The sequence below is a fragment of the Staurois parvus genome, unplaced genomic scaffold (assembly GCF_062004578.1).
Source record: "Staurois parvus isolate SC_StPar_1 unplaced genomic scaffold, SC_StPar_1.0 ptg001058l, whole genome shotgun sequence".
NCBI lineage: Eukaryota > Metazoa > Chordata > Amphibia > Anura > Ranidae > Staurois > Staurois parvus.
In genome coordinates, this window is record NW_028318854.1 from 352,437 (window position 1) to 372,574 (window position 20,138).

Genomic DNA, 20,138 nt, shown 5'->3' on the forward strand with positions numbered 1-20,138 from the left:
TGTTTATAGTGGGACACTTTGAGCCAAGAATATTGCACCTTTTCACAATATTCTAATTTTCTGAGATTGTGGATTTGGGCTTTTCATGAGCTGTAAGCCATAATCATCACAATTATGACAAATCATGGCTTGAACTATCTTTCTTTGCATGTAATGAGTCTATCTCATATATTAGTTTCACCTTTTAAGTTGCATTACTGAAATAAATTAACTTTTCCACGATATTCTAATTTTTCGAGTTTCACCTGTATACCTAATAGAACTGGTAATGATAATGATTTTGACACTCAGGTGAAGAGGGTATGGGGACATATTGAGCATTTCACTGGGTGTCTTGAATAGTGAAAAAGATCAACCCCTGCCTTAATACAATCTAAGTCTTAGCCATAGAAGACCAAGAATGGACTAAATATGACCATTTTTCCCGGAGGTCCACAGAAAATACAGTTGACTACTAACTGGGGTTAAGCAAATGTACACCTTGATTACATGTAAATACTGGAGGAAATAAGATCTTAAGATCTGGAGGTGTTGCTTATAGTAGTTAGATGCTGTTTTAAAATTTTTGCTTGCACTACAAATAGGACAGGAGAAATCTGATTTTCTGCATATCCTGCCACCATGATACCATTAGTTCTTAGGAATGAGCTGACATTATGAACATTGATTAGTATATAAGGTTGATCCTTCACTATACACAAAGGCCAGCACTCTTCTTTTCTCTCTGTTTCATTTGTTGATATGTTTTCTTTGGTCAGGTGGAGAATTCCTCAATGCGTTGGCAGATGGCCCTGTATAATAAGATGTCAGGTAAAGCAGAAGACTCCAACAATCCTGAGAAGATTGTGAAACGTGTACAGGAGGTCTCCGCTGTCCTTTTTCACTTGGAGCTGGTGAGCCCTTTTTGGAAATTGTAAATGTTCTGTTGAGCTAATAAATTGAGACACTGGAGCAAAAAAGAGCAGTAACCCATAGTGATCAATAACAGTTCAGCTTAATGCAGTCAGGCCAGTTATTGATCACTTAATCTCTATGTATTGATGTGCATTGCTCTTTGCCTTATTAAAGTTGCACCCCAGGCAAGCATGTAAATTGTTGAAAATACATATGTGAGACATGTTTTACCTACTTTGCAATTCTTTTAACCCACTCTTGTGCTCCAGACACTCCCTGCCAGATATCATTACCAGGTCCTTGAATTTCCAACAAATCACTGAGCAAGTGGGCCTCACTCAGAGTTATGCTTTAAAAATTGTATTTTTTATTTATTATACATGTACAGTTCTCCCTTAAAGTTTCCTTTCTTCAGCTGCATCCTCATGACAAAATAAAAGATAACATTTGTATTTCTAGACATATAGCCAGATATGACCTTACCAAGCAAAGAACCGTATTGTTTCAGCTAATTGACACGTGATCTATCCTTATCTCTTAGCTGTGCACGAGTCTTTGTTGTAAAATAAACTGAGTTAATCCTAGTATACATGATCAGAAAAACGTACAAAAAAATACCGCTTTCGAATCGATTGTGCGGTAATCTGATTGATAGTACATAGCCTCCGTCTAAAATTAATCAGAAGGGACAAGCACGAAAAATGTTCTTGTACGATACCAGATTGTACAATTTTTATTTAATCAGTACAGTTTTCATCCAAAAATACAATACAAATACATTACAATACATGCCATCACTTCCAAATTTTTGTAACTTTAATAACCTTCTCATTATCCATATGAGACTAGCATTAAAAAAAACGGATGATCATTTATCCAATATTCTCATCGTGTGTACAGGGCTTAAGCTTCCAACCAATAGTGTTTACATGGCTTCTCCCTGTGCGCACAGCTTTTTGGCCATATTTTGGATATATTTTTTATATATTTTTAAGTTAGTATGAAACAGACAGCTTCTGACTTTAACACCACTTTTCATTTAAAGCAGAACTTCACTGTGTCAATCAGCATTGACTTTTTTTAATCCTTATGCTGTTAGCCTTAGTAAACAGATAGGACGGTATATTATATTTATTTTTTTTATAACTTTACTTCCTGCTTTCCAGGCCTAGGCAAGTGATGTTATATATCTTAGGAGTCTTCAGGAGGAGATGGGGTTTTCTCAACTAAGCACACCCTCCTGCCTGCATGCCTCAGCTAAGGGCAGATGGATTCCAGGATGTAAATGCTACATGAATTATCTGCCCTGACTCAAGATGGCCACAGCCAGAAATGTTAGGGAGGTATTTTTAAAAGTGATTTCTCAGCAAAATAAAGCATGGATACATGGGCAGATGGGGGGAGTTTGCTATTAATATTAAAAAATGAATTCAATTGCATTTTTTGGTTTGTGGTGCTCAGATGCAGTGTAGTTCCACTTTAACCAATGCAGCCAGGTCTAGGACTGCCCATCCTGTGAGTGGCATGCTTTGAGGTCATCTATGTGCTTTCCACACCTGTAGATATATTTCCTGTGTTAGACAGTTGCTGCAGAAGAACCTAACTTCTATACAGTGCGGCCCCATCCACTTCCAGTCTGAGCACTACTTTGCAAAGGATTACTGTAGGATAATATCAAAAGAGATGTGGCTACCAAAAGCATTTAATGACTTTTTGTACTGACTTTATACTGTAACTGAATTAAATGGTCATTAAATCTACCTGAAGAATAAGGAAATCTATATAAGCATTACTCTTTGCCAGGGGCGGACTGACAACTCATGGGGCCCCCGGGCAATAGGGGATCATGGGGCCCCTGTGTCCTTGCCCAAACTCAAAAAAGCCAATGAAAAAGGTACCAGGGGCGTCTCATGGGGCCCCCTACTGACCCCGGCCCTCGGGCAATGCCCGAGTTTCCAAATGGTCAGTCCACCCCTACTCTTTGCTTGCATGCTCATCACATTCTATTTTCCATCCACCTTGCTTTTTTGCAACCAGACTGAACACCCCTTCAAATCCAAGAAAGCGGTTTGGCATAAGCTTCTCTCCAAACAACGTCGGCGTGCCGTTGTTGCCTGTTTCCGGATGACTCCACTGTACAATTTGCCAAGGTAGATACAGAAATATTGCATACTTTGCCTTGTTGATGTCCAGAGTTACCTCCAAGGAGGAACTGAGCACATGTGCTAACTTATAATCATAAAAACTCTAACTGCTTAAAGTTGGCCCTGCACTAAAATACAAGATCTGCTTATTATATTAGGATTCCCCCTCCAAAGTCCAACAACCACATGATATGCTGGTATTAGAAACCATTTCTGAGACCCAGCTAGCATCCTGTCCACGAATCCTATAGATGAATACAACAGAATTTGTCAATCCTATTTAGCCAAGATGGCTGATGTTATAGGACAGGGGTTTCAAACTGGTGGCCCTCCAGTTGTTGCAAAACTGCAAGTCCCATCATACCTCTGCCTTTGGGAGTCATGCTGGTAACTGTCAATCTTGCAATGCCTTATGGGACTTGTAGTTTGGCAACAGCTGCCCTTCGGGCATTATTCTCCCCACTGTCAGCAACAGTGGGGTATAGTTCCTGCCACTGACACCAACAATGTACACTACTCCTCCTGGTAACACCAATAATGGGGCACTATTCCTCCCACTGACACTAACAATAGGTCATCAATTATCGTATTGATACCAACCATGAGGCACTACTCCTCCCACTGAAACCAATGATGGGACATCATTGTTCCCCTTATTACCAATGATGGGGATTGTTTACTCCCACTGATGTCAGGACATTTTCTTCTCCCACTGGCCACAGTCCAGTCCCCCTCAAGTTTGGAAAACAGTAAACTAGGCCTTTGTTTATAAAGTTTGGAGACCCCTGCTATAGGAAAAATATACTGCACAAAGATTATTAAACCTCTCTGTCTCTGGAAAGGTATGGAAACTGTCAAGTGTTTTTTTTTGTATATCTTGTTGAACCGTTTATCTTTATTTAGCTTACTATTGCCCACTTTTTTACTCTTTCCTGTCTTGTGTACGGAAACTGTTTTTTGAAAGAGTTAATAGGATTTTGGTTTTCTTGCTAGGCACCGTGCATGTAACATGTTTCTGGAAGGTTATAAACATAATTGGATTATGACTGAGGAGCATGACTTTGAAGACAGGATGATTGATGACTTAGCGGTAAGTAACAAACACATATAAGACAAGACTTAAATTGTTTGCAAACCCCAACAATGAGCTTCTCTTATTCCCTTTTGGTTTGTTATATATACCTGTAATGCAATGCTGGACACAATAACCAAAAGCAAGTCATATACACATAATACACAGGTAGTCACTCACACAATACACAGGTACGTTTAGCCAGCACTTACACCATTATTCTAAGGATGTGAGAGACCCACTACCAAATGAACACCTGCCCTGGCACATCATAGCATTCACTCAGCAGTCCGAGAAATAACAGAATCCAACTGCAGTATTCTTGCACTGTCAAAACCTCCACTTTTAGTATCACACGACACACAGGAGGATATATCTTATAGTCATCACAATCTGCATAATAAAACACACCAATAATAATGTGAGCATTACAGCATGAAATACACATTTTTTGACAGCGTCACAGCATAGTATTAATACATTACCAAAGCTATGGGAAGACGGGAAGGAACAGACCCCATCGGAACCATAATGCACAGGGGGTCGCAGAGAAGCCTTAAACATGACCAGTTGATGAGCCCATATAGCCTTTGCAAGAGTCCCAGCATCAGAGCGTCCCCTTTCGCATAGGAAGGCTGCCAACTGACCGCGTCCAGGCTTCCCATTATATACACTGTTTCTGGCATCTTTCCCGAAACGGGCAGGCACCATGCCCACTCTAGGAGGAGCCAGCAGGAAAGTTCCGTTAGTCACACCCAGCCACTTTACTAGCAAACAACGTCTTATCTAGAAATATCATACTTTGCCACAAATCAGCTTCTTATCTACCTGACATTTAAAGATTTAAACATTTTTACATGCACAAGCAAGTTCTTATCTAATTTAAGCAGTCTAATGTAACATTTCTAGATGTCACAAACACATTCAATCCCACAAACACTTCTTATCTTCTTTAAGCAGTCTAATGTCTTGTGACTCTGTTCCTTTAGCCTAGAGAAATTACATCAATGTATTTCTCGTGCTTCTGGCATATGGGCAATGATGCTTTATTTTAAAAATTCCACAAGAAACAAAGGGTCCAAGGCCAACACATTTTTTAGGCATTACAATACCGTTGAAAGCGTTTCGTTATATCTGTATGATAAGTGCAAAAAATACCTGTTCATTGTGTCAGAAATTCAGAGCTGTCCTGTGTCTTGTGCACAATTCCTACATTATCTCAAGAAGTTTAACCACTTGCGTTCCTGAGCATTTACCCCCCTTCCTGACCAGGCCATTTTTTGCAATACGGCGCTACATTTACTTTAACTGGCAATTGTGCAGTCATGCAATGCTGCACCCAAATGAAATGTATGCCCTTTTTTTCACCATGAATTGAGCTTTCTTTTGGTGGTATTTGATCGCCTGTGCGGTTTTTATTTTTTGCCCTAAAAAAAAAAAGACATAATTTTGAGAAAAAAAAACAATATTTTTGACTTTTTGCTATTAAGCATGTCCAGTAACAAAAAATTTAAAAATCTAATTTTGTCATAAATTTCGGCCAAAATGTTTTCTGCTACGTGTCTTTTCTAAAAAAAAATCTCAATACATGTAAGTTAATTGGTTTACGTGAAAGTTAGTGTTTACAAAAGGCAGTATGGATACTGGAATTTTTTTTAATTTTTACTAGTAATGGCGGCAATCAGTGACTTATAGCGGAACTGCTGCGGGCATTCTGACACTGGAGGGGAACTGACTTGGTGTCACTGACATTCCCGGTGACACCAATACAGTGATCAGTGCTAAAAAAAAGCACTGACGCTGTACTAATGGCACTGGGCAGGAAGGGGTTAACATGAGGGTGATCAAAGGGTTAACTGTGTGCTGTTTTGCTTGTGTCTGTGTGCTTTACTGTAATCACACTGCTTTGGATGGCTGTGCTGTGCACAGCCATGCAAAGCAGTGTGCACAAGCAGACAGGACGGAGAACTGTATTGTTTACAGTTCTCCTCCCCATTGGAGATGCTCAGCAATCACTGGGCACCGGGCACTCTCGAGTAATCACCAGCCAGGACCCGGTGATTGACAGCCGCGTCCATGAATTTCCTACCCGGAAATGCAAAATCACTTATATATGCGTGTTTTTGCTAGCCCGTACCACCCTGTAGCAGTATATCTGCTATAGGGCGGTCATGAAGCGGTTAATTAGCCTTCTCAGTTCATATCTTGGAACTACAGAATGAGTAGCCTTAAAGAATATGTAAGCCCAACATTTCATCATCGTGATATGTGCCTACTGTACCATGTACGTGTATTAAAAAGTATCTTGTTCTCTTTGTATTGCTTTGTGTGAAATCCCTGGTGTTCCTGCCAGTCCCTCTGCTTTCCTGTTAAAAACTGACCACACTAGGCAGGAGAGCACAGCGTGGTCAGTTCTCAAACTGTGCTGAGAACTTGACCTGCTTCCCTCCAATGTTGAGACTTGTCATAACATGGAGGAGATCAGTGTAATGCTGTTTCTCCTCCCCCAGTTCTTATCACTTAAAAAAAAAAGGGAAATGTGTATAATGCTGTATATCTATACACAAATGTTTTGCTTTTCATTTTTATTTTAAACTGAATGGGTTGTTTTACAAGGTGAGGGTTTACAATCACTTTATTATTGGGGAGCTGGGAGAATGGATGGGTCTGAGTTGTTTTAGGGAAAAACATAGTGGGCAAGGCTGACACCACTCAGTCCATAAAATTTGGTATTTGGTACACTGAATTTCACAGAAATCTGGTGAGACAGAAGAAGAGGAGGAGGAAGAAGAGGAGAAGAAACCAGACCCTCTACACCAACTCATCCTTCATTTTAGCAGAACAGCACTGACAGAAAAAACGTGAGTGCATACAGACGGCTCTCATTTTTATATGAAACTTTCCTTGTTCTGAACTCATCACAAAATTATTTTCTCTGCAGTAAGCTGGAAGAAGATTACTTGTATATGGCATATGCAGATATCATGGCAAAAGTAAGTTGGAAAATGCATAGTGTGACATTGACATACACAAATTCAATTCTATGCATTTGTTTTTAGAAGAATGATAAAATTATATATATATATGTCATAAAATTATATATATATATATATATATCATATTTAAATCTATCTATATTTCAAAGTGAACTGTAATTGACCTCTATCCTTACTTGGCTTTTAGTTGGCCATTTTATTTGGCCTTTTTGTTTGGTGCTGATATCTATTATTTATTTATTACAGGAACTTATATATCGCTGTCAATTTACGCAAGGCTTTACATATAGTATATATTGTACATTCAGTCCCTGCCCTCAGGGAGCATACAATCTATGGTCCATTACTCACATTCACAATACACATACTAGGGCCAATTTAGACAGAAGCCAATTAACATACCAGCATATCTTTGGAGTGTGGGAGGCAACCAGTGTACCCAGAGGAAACCCACACAGGTACAGGGAGAACATGCAAACTCTGTGCTGTGGTTGAGATTCCAACTGATGACCCTATTGCTAACCACTTAGCCACTGTGCTGCCTACAGTAGCCTTACTCATGAATTTGTTTTCTTGTAAACGTGCATCCAAAGTCTCTGTTAGCCTAGAGTCACACTATTGTGGGTCCTGCCTGTTTTGTTTGTACAATCACAGCAGCCCATTCTACTTTTGTGCAAGCACAGTCCTTTTTTTTTTAATGTGGCTGCATGGAACTGCATGGAGCTTTGGCAGCATGAGGTTTCATGCATCTGCCACATTTTCCATTGCTTGGGGGGTGCCTTAACAATTATTGGTGTTCCCCCATACATCTGCTAAAGAGCAGCACCGTATGCCTGTGGGCAGGGGCGGACTGACAACTCATGGGGCCCTTGGGCAAAAGGGGATCATGGGGCCCCTGTGTCCTCGCCCACACCCAAAAAAGCATATGAAAAAGCCAATGAAAGCTACCAGGGGCATCTAATGGGGCCCCCTACTGACCCCCTGCCCTCAGGCAGTGCCCAAGTGCTCGAATGGTCAGTCCGCCCCTGCCTGTGGGTCAAGAGACACATGCAGTTTATGCAGTTTTGCATCCCACACAGATATGAACCTTAAAGCCTAACTCCAGGTTTACTTTCACTATAAATAGTTTGTTTGGCCAAGCTGGCCTAAAAAAATCTTTACCAATGCATCCGGCTACTGTCAGTGTTGTGTAAACTGCATGGACCATCAACTGCATAAGGTATAGAACTATCAGCTCTATTCAGCAGATGTTTAGGATAAAGAGGTTAGTTTAGCATTGATATATTACTCCAAATAGAAACACTTCTTCTCTCCACCCAGAGTTGCCATGTTGAAGAAGAGGGAGAAGCTCCCGAAGATGAAGAAGAAGCTGAACTTACATTTGAGGTATGTTGTACCTTTCATTATTTCTTTTGTCTCTAATCCTTTTATGTTCCTCCTATTCCATAAACCCTTCCCATTCTGAAAGACACAAAACTTTGTAGTGTATGTTGTGTGCTTCAGTCGTCACGCTGCTTCTCTGCTTTGTCTCTTTAACACCTTTGGCAGTAGTATTATCTGGACAAGGCTTCCATGTTGGTACTCTTCACAAATTAATTAGATGATGAATTGGTAATAATTTAAAGCTGAACTCCAGGAATGATATACAGTATATTGCATACTTACAATGGGCAGCTTAGTGCATTGTAATTATGCATACAGTGGGGCAAAAAAGTATTTAGTCAGCTACCAATTGTGCAGGTTCTCCCACTTAAAAAGATGAGAGAGGCCTGTAATTGGCATCATAGGTAGACCTCAACTATGAGAGACAAAATGAGAAAAAAAATCCAGACAATCACATTGGCTGATTTGGAAAGAATTTATTTGCACCCTGAAGATCATGGTCATCACTGTAGTAGCTTGGGAAACTACAGTCGTTTTCAGTTTCCACAGAGGTCAGTCATGTATTATATATAGATATTTACATTGGGCCAAGCTGGTCAAATGTATGTATGCAAAATATGGCATCCATGGAGTTCAGCTTTAATTTAAAGCAAACCTTGCACGATATATTGTATGTGTATGTAAATGTGTGTGTATGTATATATGTGTGTGTGTGTGTGTGTATATATATATATATATATATATATATATATATATATACACAAACACACTATGTTGCCAAAAGTATTGGTCGGCCTGCCTTTACACAGCACATGAACTTTAATGGCATCCCAGTCTTAGTCCATAGGGTTCAATATTGAGTTGGCCCCGCCCTTTGCAGCTATTACAGCTTCAGCTCTTCTGGAAAGGCCATCCACAAGGTTTAGGAGGGTGTCTATGGGAAGGTTGGACCATTCTTTCAGAAGCACATTTGTGAGGTCAGGCACTGATATCGGACGAGAAGCCCTGGCTCGCAGTCTCCGCTCTAATTCATCCCAAAGATGTTTTATCGGGTTAATGTCAGGACTCTGTGCAGGCCAGTCAAGTTCCTCCACCCCAAACTCCCTCATTCATGTCTTTATGGACCTTGCTTTATGCACTGGTGCGCAGTCATGTTGGAAAGAGGAAGGGGCCATCCCCAAACTGTTCCCACAAAGTTGGGAGCATGAAATTGTCCATAATGTCTTGGAATGCTGACACCTTAAGAGTTCCCTTCACTGGAACTAAGGAGCCAAGCCCAACCCCTGAAAAACAACCCCACATCATAATCCCCCCTCCACCAAACTTTACACTTGGCACAATGCAGTCAGGCAAGTACTGTTCTCCTGGCAACTACCAAACCTAGACAGGTCCATCGTATTGCCAGACAGAGAAGTGTGATAAGTCACTCCAGAGAACACGTCTCCACTGCTCCAGAGTCCAGTGGTGGCGTGTTTTACACCACTGCATCCGACACTTTGCATTGCACTTGGTGATGTAAGGCTTGGATGCAGCTGCTTGGCCATGTACACCTATTCCATGAAGCTTTCTATGCACTGTTGTGCTAATCTGAAGGCCACATGAAGTTTGGAGGTCTTTAGCTATTGACTCTGCAGACAGTTCGCGACTTCTGCGCACTATGCGCTGGCCCTGCTCTGTCATTTTACGTGGCCTACTACTTCATGGCTGAGTTGCTGTTGTTCCCAGTTGCTTCCACTTTGTTATAATACCACTAACAGTTGACCGTGGAATATTTAGTAGCAAGGAAATTCCACGGATTACTTATTGCACAGGTGGCAACCCATCATGGTACCACGCTTGAATTCACTGAGCTCCTGAGAGTGACCCATTTTTTCCCAAATGTTTGTAGAAACAGTCTGTATGCCTAGGTGCTTGATTTTTTGCACCTGTGCCCATGGACGTGATTGGAACACCTGAATCCAATGATTTAGAGGGGGGTGTCCCAATACTTTTGGCAATATTGTGTTTGTGTGTATATATAAGTATGTGGATGCTCAGTAATGTGTAAATGCAACACTTCCAGGTATTGATATCTCACACAAAGATCACAGTACTTCCTCTGACAATGCAAATGCAGACAAAAAAAATCCACTGACCTTGTGCAATAAAAGAAAATAAAATTGCACCGTGAAGCAGTGCAGTACGCCTGTTAGTAGTCTGCACAGAGGCAGGATGGCACTTGGATATGGCCCACTTTGACCAATGGGGTAAAATAAACAGCCAGAAAACTCTGTGGCTTTTCTAAGGACCTAGCTATAAGTGCAAGGTGATCTCTGGTGTTTGGGAGTTTGCTCTGGTCACGTAGCACAGACTTTCAGATCATGTGCAGTAACTAGGCATTTTGGGGGCATAGCCACCTTTTCTAAAGGCTTGAGTTATAGAAAAGTACTCTGAAAATGTTCAGTTGAGTACCTATCCAGGGACAAATCATCTGACCCACAGGCCTGGGCCAGAAACTGATGTTCCCCCATTCTCGACAACTACTACCCAGTCCATGAAGGACTCACAGCAATAGGGAGGCAACTTAAAAAGATAACTAGCCACACCACCAAGCAGTTTAAACTGCAATTTGAATAACTGAGGCATAAGGACTTGTAGTTCTCAATGGAACACAGGTGTAGTTATCACTACACTCCTAGTCGATTGACACTTCCTCCAGCTCTATAACTAAAAGTCTGTACCTTGATAGAGACAAAGAGCTGGAGAACCAGTCTAAAGAACCCTGGAATTACACCTGTGATCCACTGATAGCAGTTGCAATACTTTGCAGGCTGATTTGCAAACAAAATAAATGCATATTTGTTATTCTACAAAATATATGTATCTGCATTAATTATTTTTTTTGTAAAAGGTGGATTTAGTGTTTGACACAGAATCCTGCACTGTTAGTATACAAAACTGTCTTTTCTATAAAGCAGGGTGAATTTTTACATTTGGAGCTGCCTCCAAAATTCTAGACAGGCAGCTCCATTTGTTGAGGGCCATGGGAACTAACGCTCAGAGCTGCCACCTTTTTGCACTAGGGGCAACATGTACCAGAGAAGATGGCAATAATATGGCAAGCAGACAGTGGGAGAGCAGTATTGGCAGGGGGATGGGTCTCATCTATAGTGAGTGCAGGGGGTTCCAGCTCATGCCCAACGGTACCCTATTCTGTCACTGGAAGATGGATGGTGGAGTCTAGCTGGACTGGTGGAATGGGACACTGCTCCGTGGTGTCTCTTTCAAAATGTCACATCCTGAGCAGTTGTATGTGTCATGGGACTGAGAGGCACCTATATGATAGCGTCAGGTTATGATACAGAGACACCACAATGTACAGCTCGCTTCTAAGTTGGGGCACCCCACAATGTTAATGTCACATGAACGTGGCCCTGCCTGGTCCTAGGCATTAGTGAGCATGTACATGGGAGAATCCAGAAGAAGAGTGTGGGAGAGCAAAAGACCTTGGTATGCACCTGGCGAGTGGGCCACGCACACAACTGGTCTCCTTTTTGCTGCAAACTCTTCAATACTAATATCATCTCCTTTCAAGAATCCAACCTTACTCCCTCATATTTCTTACTTGACCCTCCACTTGTTTTACCTAACTGGTGAATTGTGAACATCCATGAACAATGAGACGGCTCTCTTACAATAGGGATCTTCTTAGTAGTGGTATTGTTTCTATGATCAACATGATCAATAAAGTTTACAGTGCCAGGAAACTGATTTTGTGGGAGGCAGTAGCTGAATTTTGTTGTCCAATGCCCAACACAGATTATTTATCATTACCAAATATACAAATACATAATTTTTAAAACCATATTACTTTTTTCAGTTAACTCTATATTGATTGTCATTACAGGAGAAAGAAATGGAGAAACAGAAGCTATTGTACCAGCAGTCTCGTCTGCATAACCGTGGGGCTGCTGAGATGGTCTTGCAAATGATCAGCGCGTGTAAAGGTGAGAATTCAATCTATAGCAACAAAATTAAATATGCCTGGCTAGCTAGACAATTGTTCCTTTTTTAGAAATCCAGTAGATCTCTGGCATGGTTCTTTCTTTTAAATGATCCATTTTTCTTTGGTCTCTCAGGGGAACCAGGAGCCATGGTCTCCTCCACGCTTAAGCTAGGAATTTCCATCCTTAATGGAGGAAATTGTGAGGTCCAGCAGGTAAGAAAAAAAAAATCAGCGGATGATGATCCTGTAACAAAGCAAACGAGTAAAGAGGAAATGTGGGAGCTGCCTTTTTTGAGGCCTCCTTCTGAAAACACAGTCGTCCTGCTCCTCCGTTAGCTTCATTACTTTCTGAGCCACTGACAATATAGATATTCAGATAAGGAATTCTAACCTAATTCTCACTTTCTTGATCTGCACACTTAAAGGTCATTGACAGAGGCTGGAAATGGTCAGTTGGCAACTTCAGAAGCACCAATGACAAATTCTGTATTGCAACTTGTACAGGTTTCCTTTACAAAATATATTCTTGAATAGGGATAAATTCAGGCATATTCGGATCCTAGTCTGAACCCACTTGAGTGATCCCTCCAGGAAGCTTTCGCTGTACTGGGCCAATCATAAGCAGCTGAGGAATTCTTCACCCCTCCCAACTGCATGTATACATGCCCCTTATATACATGTGGCTGCAAGGTGGGGAATGCCTTGGTTGCTTATGATTGGCACAGTACAGGTGATATCTTTCCAGTATTGCATATGACTATTGTATATTTTCCTTTGCAGTCCGGTGAACCTGTATGTTCCTATTTACAGTTTCACAAAGCTAACTTTATGGATTTGCTAAAAAAAAAAATGATTTTTCAGAGTTGTATAGCTGGAGCTTCAGTTACACAAACAGCTGAACAGTTCACAGCAGAGACTCCCCACCTCATGCTGTTCTCACCGGCACCTTGTGTGGAGTATGAGTTAGGCAGACTTGAAATGTAGCAGCTAGTGCTAGGCTTACTCATTGAAAAGCTTAGGATACACTGCAGAGTCCTTTCTATATCCACAGCTTAAGAACAATAGCTTCCTTTGAAGACTTCTTATGTAGGTCATTTGTTTGGTGACAAAATTCCCTTTAAAGCTCTCTGACCCTCCAATGGCAAAAAGCACAGTACAATAAAAATAGTAGAAACAATCTAAAAATACCCTAACATACAAGTCAAGGGTGATGTCAGTGGAATTTTTTGTGGGCTCTTGATAATGCTGATGATCTCACATCTTGTGACAAGATGGTGCTGGAGTGTCTTTTTGTGAGATATGTGATCTGCAGTTTTACCAGGATCCCAGAAAGCCTAGTGATGTCATCAATGCATACATGAAGCTGCGGGAAGTAGGGGTGTAAGGTAATTATTTAATACCGGACAGTTTTATTACAGTTTGAGGAGTGATATATAGAACTTTATTTTACCCTACTCAGTAGCCAACAAGTCTATCCAGCCTTTTTTACTTTTACTACAACCACTTCAGAGGAAATTTCTCCATAAATGTGTCAACTTATTTTACAGAAGTATTCATTAGGAATGTTCTGCTCCCTCTAGCATTGACTCTTTTTTCTTTTTTTTGCAGAAAATGCTGGATTATTTGAAGGACAAAAGGGAAGTTGGCTTTTTCCAGAGCGTACAGGCCCTGATGCAGACTTGCAGGTATGCTCCACAAATGTATGTCCGTAGTCAGTGAGGCAACATAAATTATGTGCAACAACCAATGGTGCTCTTCAGCTGTGAGTGTTGAACAGAGATATTAATGGGTTTGCTTGCTGTAACTTTAAAGGAAAATTATGATGTACTTAAAGTGATTACATACTGTATTTTAAGGTTTATTTGTGGTGTTTGAGTGGGCAAGGTTTCTTTAAGGGTTGTGATTAATGGTTATTAATCAATTTTATTTTATAATTTTTTTTATTATACATTTTTAAACCCATGTTGTCTGTTTTTGATTGTATATACAATCTCTGTTGTATAACTAAACATTTTAATTAAACATGTCAATAGATTATCAGAGCACTATGGGTTAGCTTTAGAACATCACACAACATAAAAAAACAGCAATGCTGTGCTGTCTCTTAAGCTAACCCATAGTGCTCTGATAATCTATTGACATGTTTAATTAAAATGTTTAGTTATACAACAGAGATTGTATATAGAGAGTTATAGAACTAGATGGTCCTTCATGAAATACCATGGTTGATTTATATGCACTGATACACTGTATGTCTAACTCTTATCCCTCTCTCTCTTCTTCTCTGTGTATTGCACAGCGTCCTTGACCTGAACGCCTTTGAACGCCAGAATAAGGCAGAGGGACTTGGCATGGTGACAGAAGACGGTACAAGTGAGTAATGTGTGCCATGAATCTGACATTATAGATTCATTGGTACCATAACCTAAGCTTAAACTTTAAATCAAGATAGTTCCAGGGGTTATCCATCACTGGCTGACTTCTACCTCTCTTGCTGCAATATGATTTAATGTTTAACATATATTTTCATTTTGGGTGAATAGTGGAATGTTGAATCACCCACTCATTTCATCTATGTTTTATGGACCATGGACAGGAGAACTGTGTGCCGAGTTTCAAAGCTTCAACACCCCTGCAGCAACCTTTGTGAGGAGGTTTCCCACTTTTGGTTATAGAGGGCAACCTGCTAAAGTGGGCTATACACAAGTAAAATATACTTCAAAATTTTTCATTCTATGAACTTTCATTCAAATCACATTAGTGGGGTCAAGTTGACATTTGTTTTCAACTGCAGTGACTAGAAAATTCAAAGGAGCAGGATGGAAATTTTTTCTTGAACAAAGAAATTTCCAACAGTGGGGAGATTTACTAATCCTGGAGAGTGCAAAATCTGGTGCAGCTGTGCATGGTAGCCAAACGACTTCTAACTCCAGCTCGTTCAATTAGGTCCCTTCTTGATGGGGGGACTCCGTTATGCATATTCGCCTGCTCAGCGGGGGATCTCTCCACTGATCTCCATTGAGCAGGCGGATAACAGGTCTGTGTCCACTCTGATATTTATTTATTTCAGGTACTTATATAGCGCCATCAATTTACGCAGCACTTTACATATATATTGTACATTCACATCAGTCCCTAACCCTCAAGGGGTGTACAATCTAAGATATATGCAGTGCAAACACAGCCCGCTATGGGGTGGTCAGGTGGAAATGGACCACCTGTCTGTTTCCATCAGACTGTCATCTGATCCAATCCACCAAACAAATGGGGAACAGATTCCCATCCACCTGTTTTTAGTGGACAGGATTGGATCAGATTGGATGTCAGCATTCTGCTGATATCCGCTGTTCCATAGAGAGATATGGATGGTCCAATCGGGTCTGCATGAAAACCTGACAGGCAGACCTGATTGGTCCATCAGTGTGAAATGGGCCTTAAGCTTTGACTAAAAAAAAAAACTGGAAGATGATTGGTTTCTGTGCAGAGCTGCACCAGATTTTGCTCTCCAGTTTTATTAAAGTGTTACTAAACCCACAACAGTAAAATCTGTCTGTGTATGCAGTAAAAGCATGCTTGTTATACTCACTGTGGAACCTAAGGGGTTAATCCTCCGCATTGTGCAAAAAGGCTGTTTGAACCTTTCTTTTCTGCCCCTCCTCTTGTTGAAATGACCACCTGATGCAGACTGAATCCGTAGTCACATGCTCAGTTTGGTGTGTGTTGCTAGAGAGGTTCTTTTTTTTTTTCTTGGGAGAGTACATGTGATCAGCACAGGGCCAATCAGCACTGTCCAGACAGAGGGTCAAGGGTTTCACATCCTTGTAGAACAGAAACAAAACTCTTCCTACAAGCTTTAACCAGTGCTCTGCTTGAGTCACAAGACTACTCTAACTGCTGATGAGAAAAGGTATTTAGCAGGTTGTATATACTAAAATAATTGAAGTTCCATGTTGTGTGTACTGTGGGAGACCAGACATAGTGAATGCAGGGTCCTGGGTTTAGTAGCACTTTAAATTAACCCCAGTGTATGTGTTTTTTATTTGAGAAAGTCCATTCTTTCCAAAATTGAGTGTTAAACGCAATTAATAATTTTGGAGTACTTTTGAAAAAAATTTGCCAAGTCATCTGAGAATTTTCATACAAATGTACGAACAGTTTTTCGAACATATATTAGTGTATGGTCAGCTTAAGTGGGAGACTCCAGAGAGGAGAATATACAGTACTTTATGAGAGATATAGAAAGCCAATGGGTAGTTCCAGGGGTGGACTGACAACTCATGGGGCCCCCAGGCAATATGGGATCATGGGGCCCCTGTGTCCTTGCCCAAACTCAAAAAAGCCTATGAAAAAGGTACCAGGGGCATCTCATGGGGCCCCCTACTGACCCCAGGCCCTCAGGCAGTGCCCGAGTTTCTAAATGGTCAGTCCGCCCCTGGGTAGTTCATACTTCCAGGCCTACCCATAAATGAAATACCATTACGAAGAACTTTTGACTGTTACTGGATTCCAATGACTTTGCAGTTTTATACTTGAGTGATCAATTATCTCGTTGCAGCCTATATTATCATGTAACTGTGAAAAAATTATTTATTGGTCTTTTTACACATATTTATTTTTATGCCGCAAACCTTATTCACTGAAGATGCATTGCAAGTAGAAATCCTTATTCTATTCTATGGGCAGGTTCACATCTATGTGCTGCAGCATCAAGAATAATGGCAACCATATTGGCCCATTCCCAAATAGACATTTGCATAATCATGCACGCAGAACAGTGTAAATCCACCCTAAATGTTTTAAACAGTATGCTTGGGTTTAGATTAAGGATAATTTGTATTTGTTTTACAGGAAGGAAGTTGACTTTACTTCATAAATATTCTAAATGAGCATTATATTCTTTGTCATTTATTTTAAGCTCTACTAAATAATGAAAATGTCTGTATTTAATGATTTACAGAGCAATTCTGTGTATAGTACATGATTATAGTTTATGATTTTAATATGTGTCCATTAAATTATTTCCAGTGAGGTCATTAGCTTTAGTTACTGTTCTTTTTTATTAGAAGCAACATTTGAAGTAATTTTTAATGTGCCACTACCTGTACCTTTATCTTCATGTATATCTGACTTGCATTTTCCCCAACCAACCCATCTCCTTCCTAATCCCATCACCTTTAAACACCCAAACAATAATATGATCTGTATTACAGTTGTACTGTGTCTTTCTCTTTCTTTCTTTTTTGGGAAGTGGGTGGGGACTGTTCTATTCTTGGCACCATCTAATTAATGTGTTTGATATAATGATATTCACGTTTTCCTTCCTGTTCCCTGACATGTGGTTGTGCCCCCCTCCTTTTCCTGCCTGCCTCTTTCATTCCCTGACCTACTTGGTACCCAGTCATCAACCGTGAACAGGGTAAATGTTCATTTAAACCTCACTCCACCACCGCTTCTACTAACAGATCACTGTCCTCCCTTCTCCTCTCTTCCTCAGCTAGCCATGGCCACCCCAAAGAGTTTTTAGTCCTTATATAGAATATTTGGTCATTATATATAAAATCTCGTGGGTACATAAGGAAAACGGATCTCCCAGACACAGAATGTTATCACTTTATATATCACTGCTCTCTATGGGAGTATTGTGGTCAGTCCCATACAGTTAGCATAAAGACATTGATGTCTTGTACAACTGTATAGGGTTCTACCTTTAAATATAGTGATCAGCTCTGTACAACTGTTCTGCAGGATCTACAGGGGTAATGAGGCTGCTTTATACATTATGGCTAAGAGTTTATAAGAAGTATACTGCTCAGTTATATACAGCTGATCTCCAGGGCATACACAGACAGTTATTCTATTCTAGAAACTGGAAAGACTTCTGGAGTTTTTCTAATTGTAGTGTTACTATTTAATGTATTTGCCTTGCTGCATTCATATGTAAACATAATTGAATGGTGTAGCCATGGTCAGCTCAGCGAATTCCATCACCACTAATTCACTTGCACTGTGATCCTCTTACTTTCCCAACTAATCATTGACCCCCTTCCTACCAAAGCCTCAGGTGTCAGTGAATTATGGTGACCTTACAGAAGCCTGTGCCTTCAGACTTCTGTCCATTTCTTCATTGATAGTAACTGAGCCAATGGTCAGTAGAGATTACTGTTCTGTGCAACTTCTTCCTATTTAATACACAGTGGTTCTGCTGGCTTCCCTTCTGGCTACTTCCCGTGGATTAGAATGGACCAACAGTGTACATGAGGCTATTGGTTGTGGGTTTTAAATTGTGTCTAAAGCCAATCCTTTTTTTGGATAGAGTGGCAAGAGCCTTTGTCACCAGATCTGAAAGTGAATTAACTCCAACATTTCAAGCTATCTGCTAAACAGGAAGTGAAGGGAATTATTTCAATTAGGACACTTTCTCTGGTGACAGCTCTTTAAAAGGGGGTTTCCCTTACATGGGAAAAATTTCTTCTTCCTTTACTGTCAATAGGACAGGAAGTGCAAGGAAATCTCTCTAATGGGACAAGGGTTTTGCCATCTTCTTTTGTACCCAAAATGAAGAAAAAAAAAGTTTTAGCTTTAGATATCAGTTTATATGTACCCATTCAGTGGATGCCTATCCTTTGTTTGGTCTAGAGACCACTTTATGTCAAGGTCTAGCTGACTAGATGATAAGTCTGTATGGTTACCCCTCCCTTCACCACCTGCTGGTGACCTAATTGCACAAGTTCAGTTTCTTCTGGTTTGTAGTGTATTGAGTTTGGGAATGAACTAACTTCTCTCTGAGTGAATCTCGCCAAGCTGGATTATAACCCACAAGCCTGCTGCTGTTTGTTTCTTCTTTGTCTCTTTCACTGTTTCTTTTTCTAAATTCCTTCTGTGGTTATCTTTGTATCTTCTCACTTTTTCTCTCTATCCTATCAGTTTTAGTATTCCGTCTTTACTTTCCTTTTTAATCTTCTGCTTCCATTCTTTTTCCTTCTTGTTCTTCTTTCTTAGTCATATCTCGTGACTTAGTGTCCCACCACATCAATTGGTGTATTGGTCTCATTCTTTCCTTTCCTATCTTTTACTCCAACCAGTTTATTTCCGCCTCTTTCCAAATTTGCTTCTCATGTATTATGTTCTGCTCCTGTCTTTACTGTCACCTAATGTTATGTGTGCCTATCTCTAATTTCTACCATTTTCTATGATCAACAACTCAAGGAGAGAAGGTGATGGCAGATGACCAGTTCACCCAAGATCTGTTCCGCTTACTTCAGCTGCTTTGTGAGGGACACAATAATGGTATGAAATACAGAAGGTTGTTCAGACATAAGACATACGATGGTTGTAAAACTATTTAGAGTATAGCTGAGCATTTAGCAGTAGGGTAAAGAAGACCTATGAATATATTTTCAGCATCTACATGAATAAATTCCTGATGTGCCACAATGTATAGCAATAGTATAATTTAAAACATGGTCTTTAAGAGCCAGTCAAGTTACTATGCAAAGAAAATATGCAATTTGGGAGAATGTTGTCATCAGTCTCCATCGGGCTGCTGGAACCATTTTCTCAGCCTCCGCTCCTGCAAAGATGCTTCACATAGGCTGTAGTAAAATTATTACTTTCTAGATTAACATGTGAAGTTAAGCAGGGGGTTTATCTCTGTGAAATAACTC

General features: G+C 40.3%; 1 protein-coding gene across 4 annotated transcripts in view; it reads left to right on the forward strand.

Annotated features, from left to right (window-relative positions):
- Positions 1-20,138, forward strand: part of RYR1 (ryanodine receptor 1) — a 255,817-nt gene that overhangs the window by 200,380 nt on the left and 35,299 nt on the right. For all 4 annotated transcript variants that reach the window (XM_089658190.1, XM_089658192.1, XM_089658191.1 and 1 more), the window contains 12 exons: positions 759-893; positions 2,932-3,044; positions 4,032-4,128; positions 6,865-6,971; positions 7,052-7,103; positions 8,427-8,492; positions 12,376-12,475; positions 12,608-12,687; positions 14,083-14,159; positions 14,774-14,847; positions 17,873-17,890; positions 19,681-19,761. In XM_089658190.1, coding sequence (XP_089514316.1) covers positions 759-893; positions 2,932-3,044; positions 4,032-4,128; positions 6,865-6,971; positions 7,052-7,103; positions 8,427-8,492; positions 12,376-12,475; positions 12,608-12,687; positions 14,083-14,159; positions 14,774-14,847; positions 17,873-17,890; positions 19,681-19,761 — 1,000 coding nt within the window. The remainder of the gene's footprint in view (positions 1-758; positions 894-2,931; positions 3,045-4,031; positions 4,129-6,864; positions 6,972-7,051; positions 7,104-8,426; positions 8,493-12,375; positions 12,476-12,607; positions 12,688-14,082; positions 14,160-14,773; positions 14,848-17,872; positions 17,891-19,680; positions 19,762-20,138) is intronic.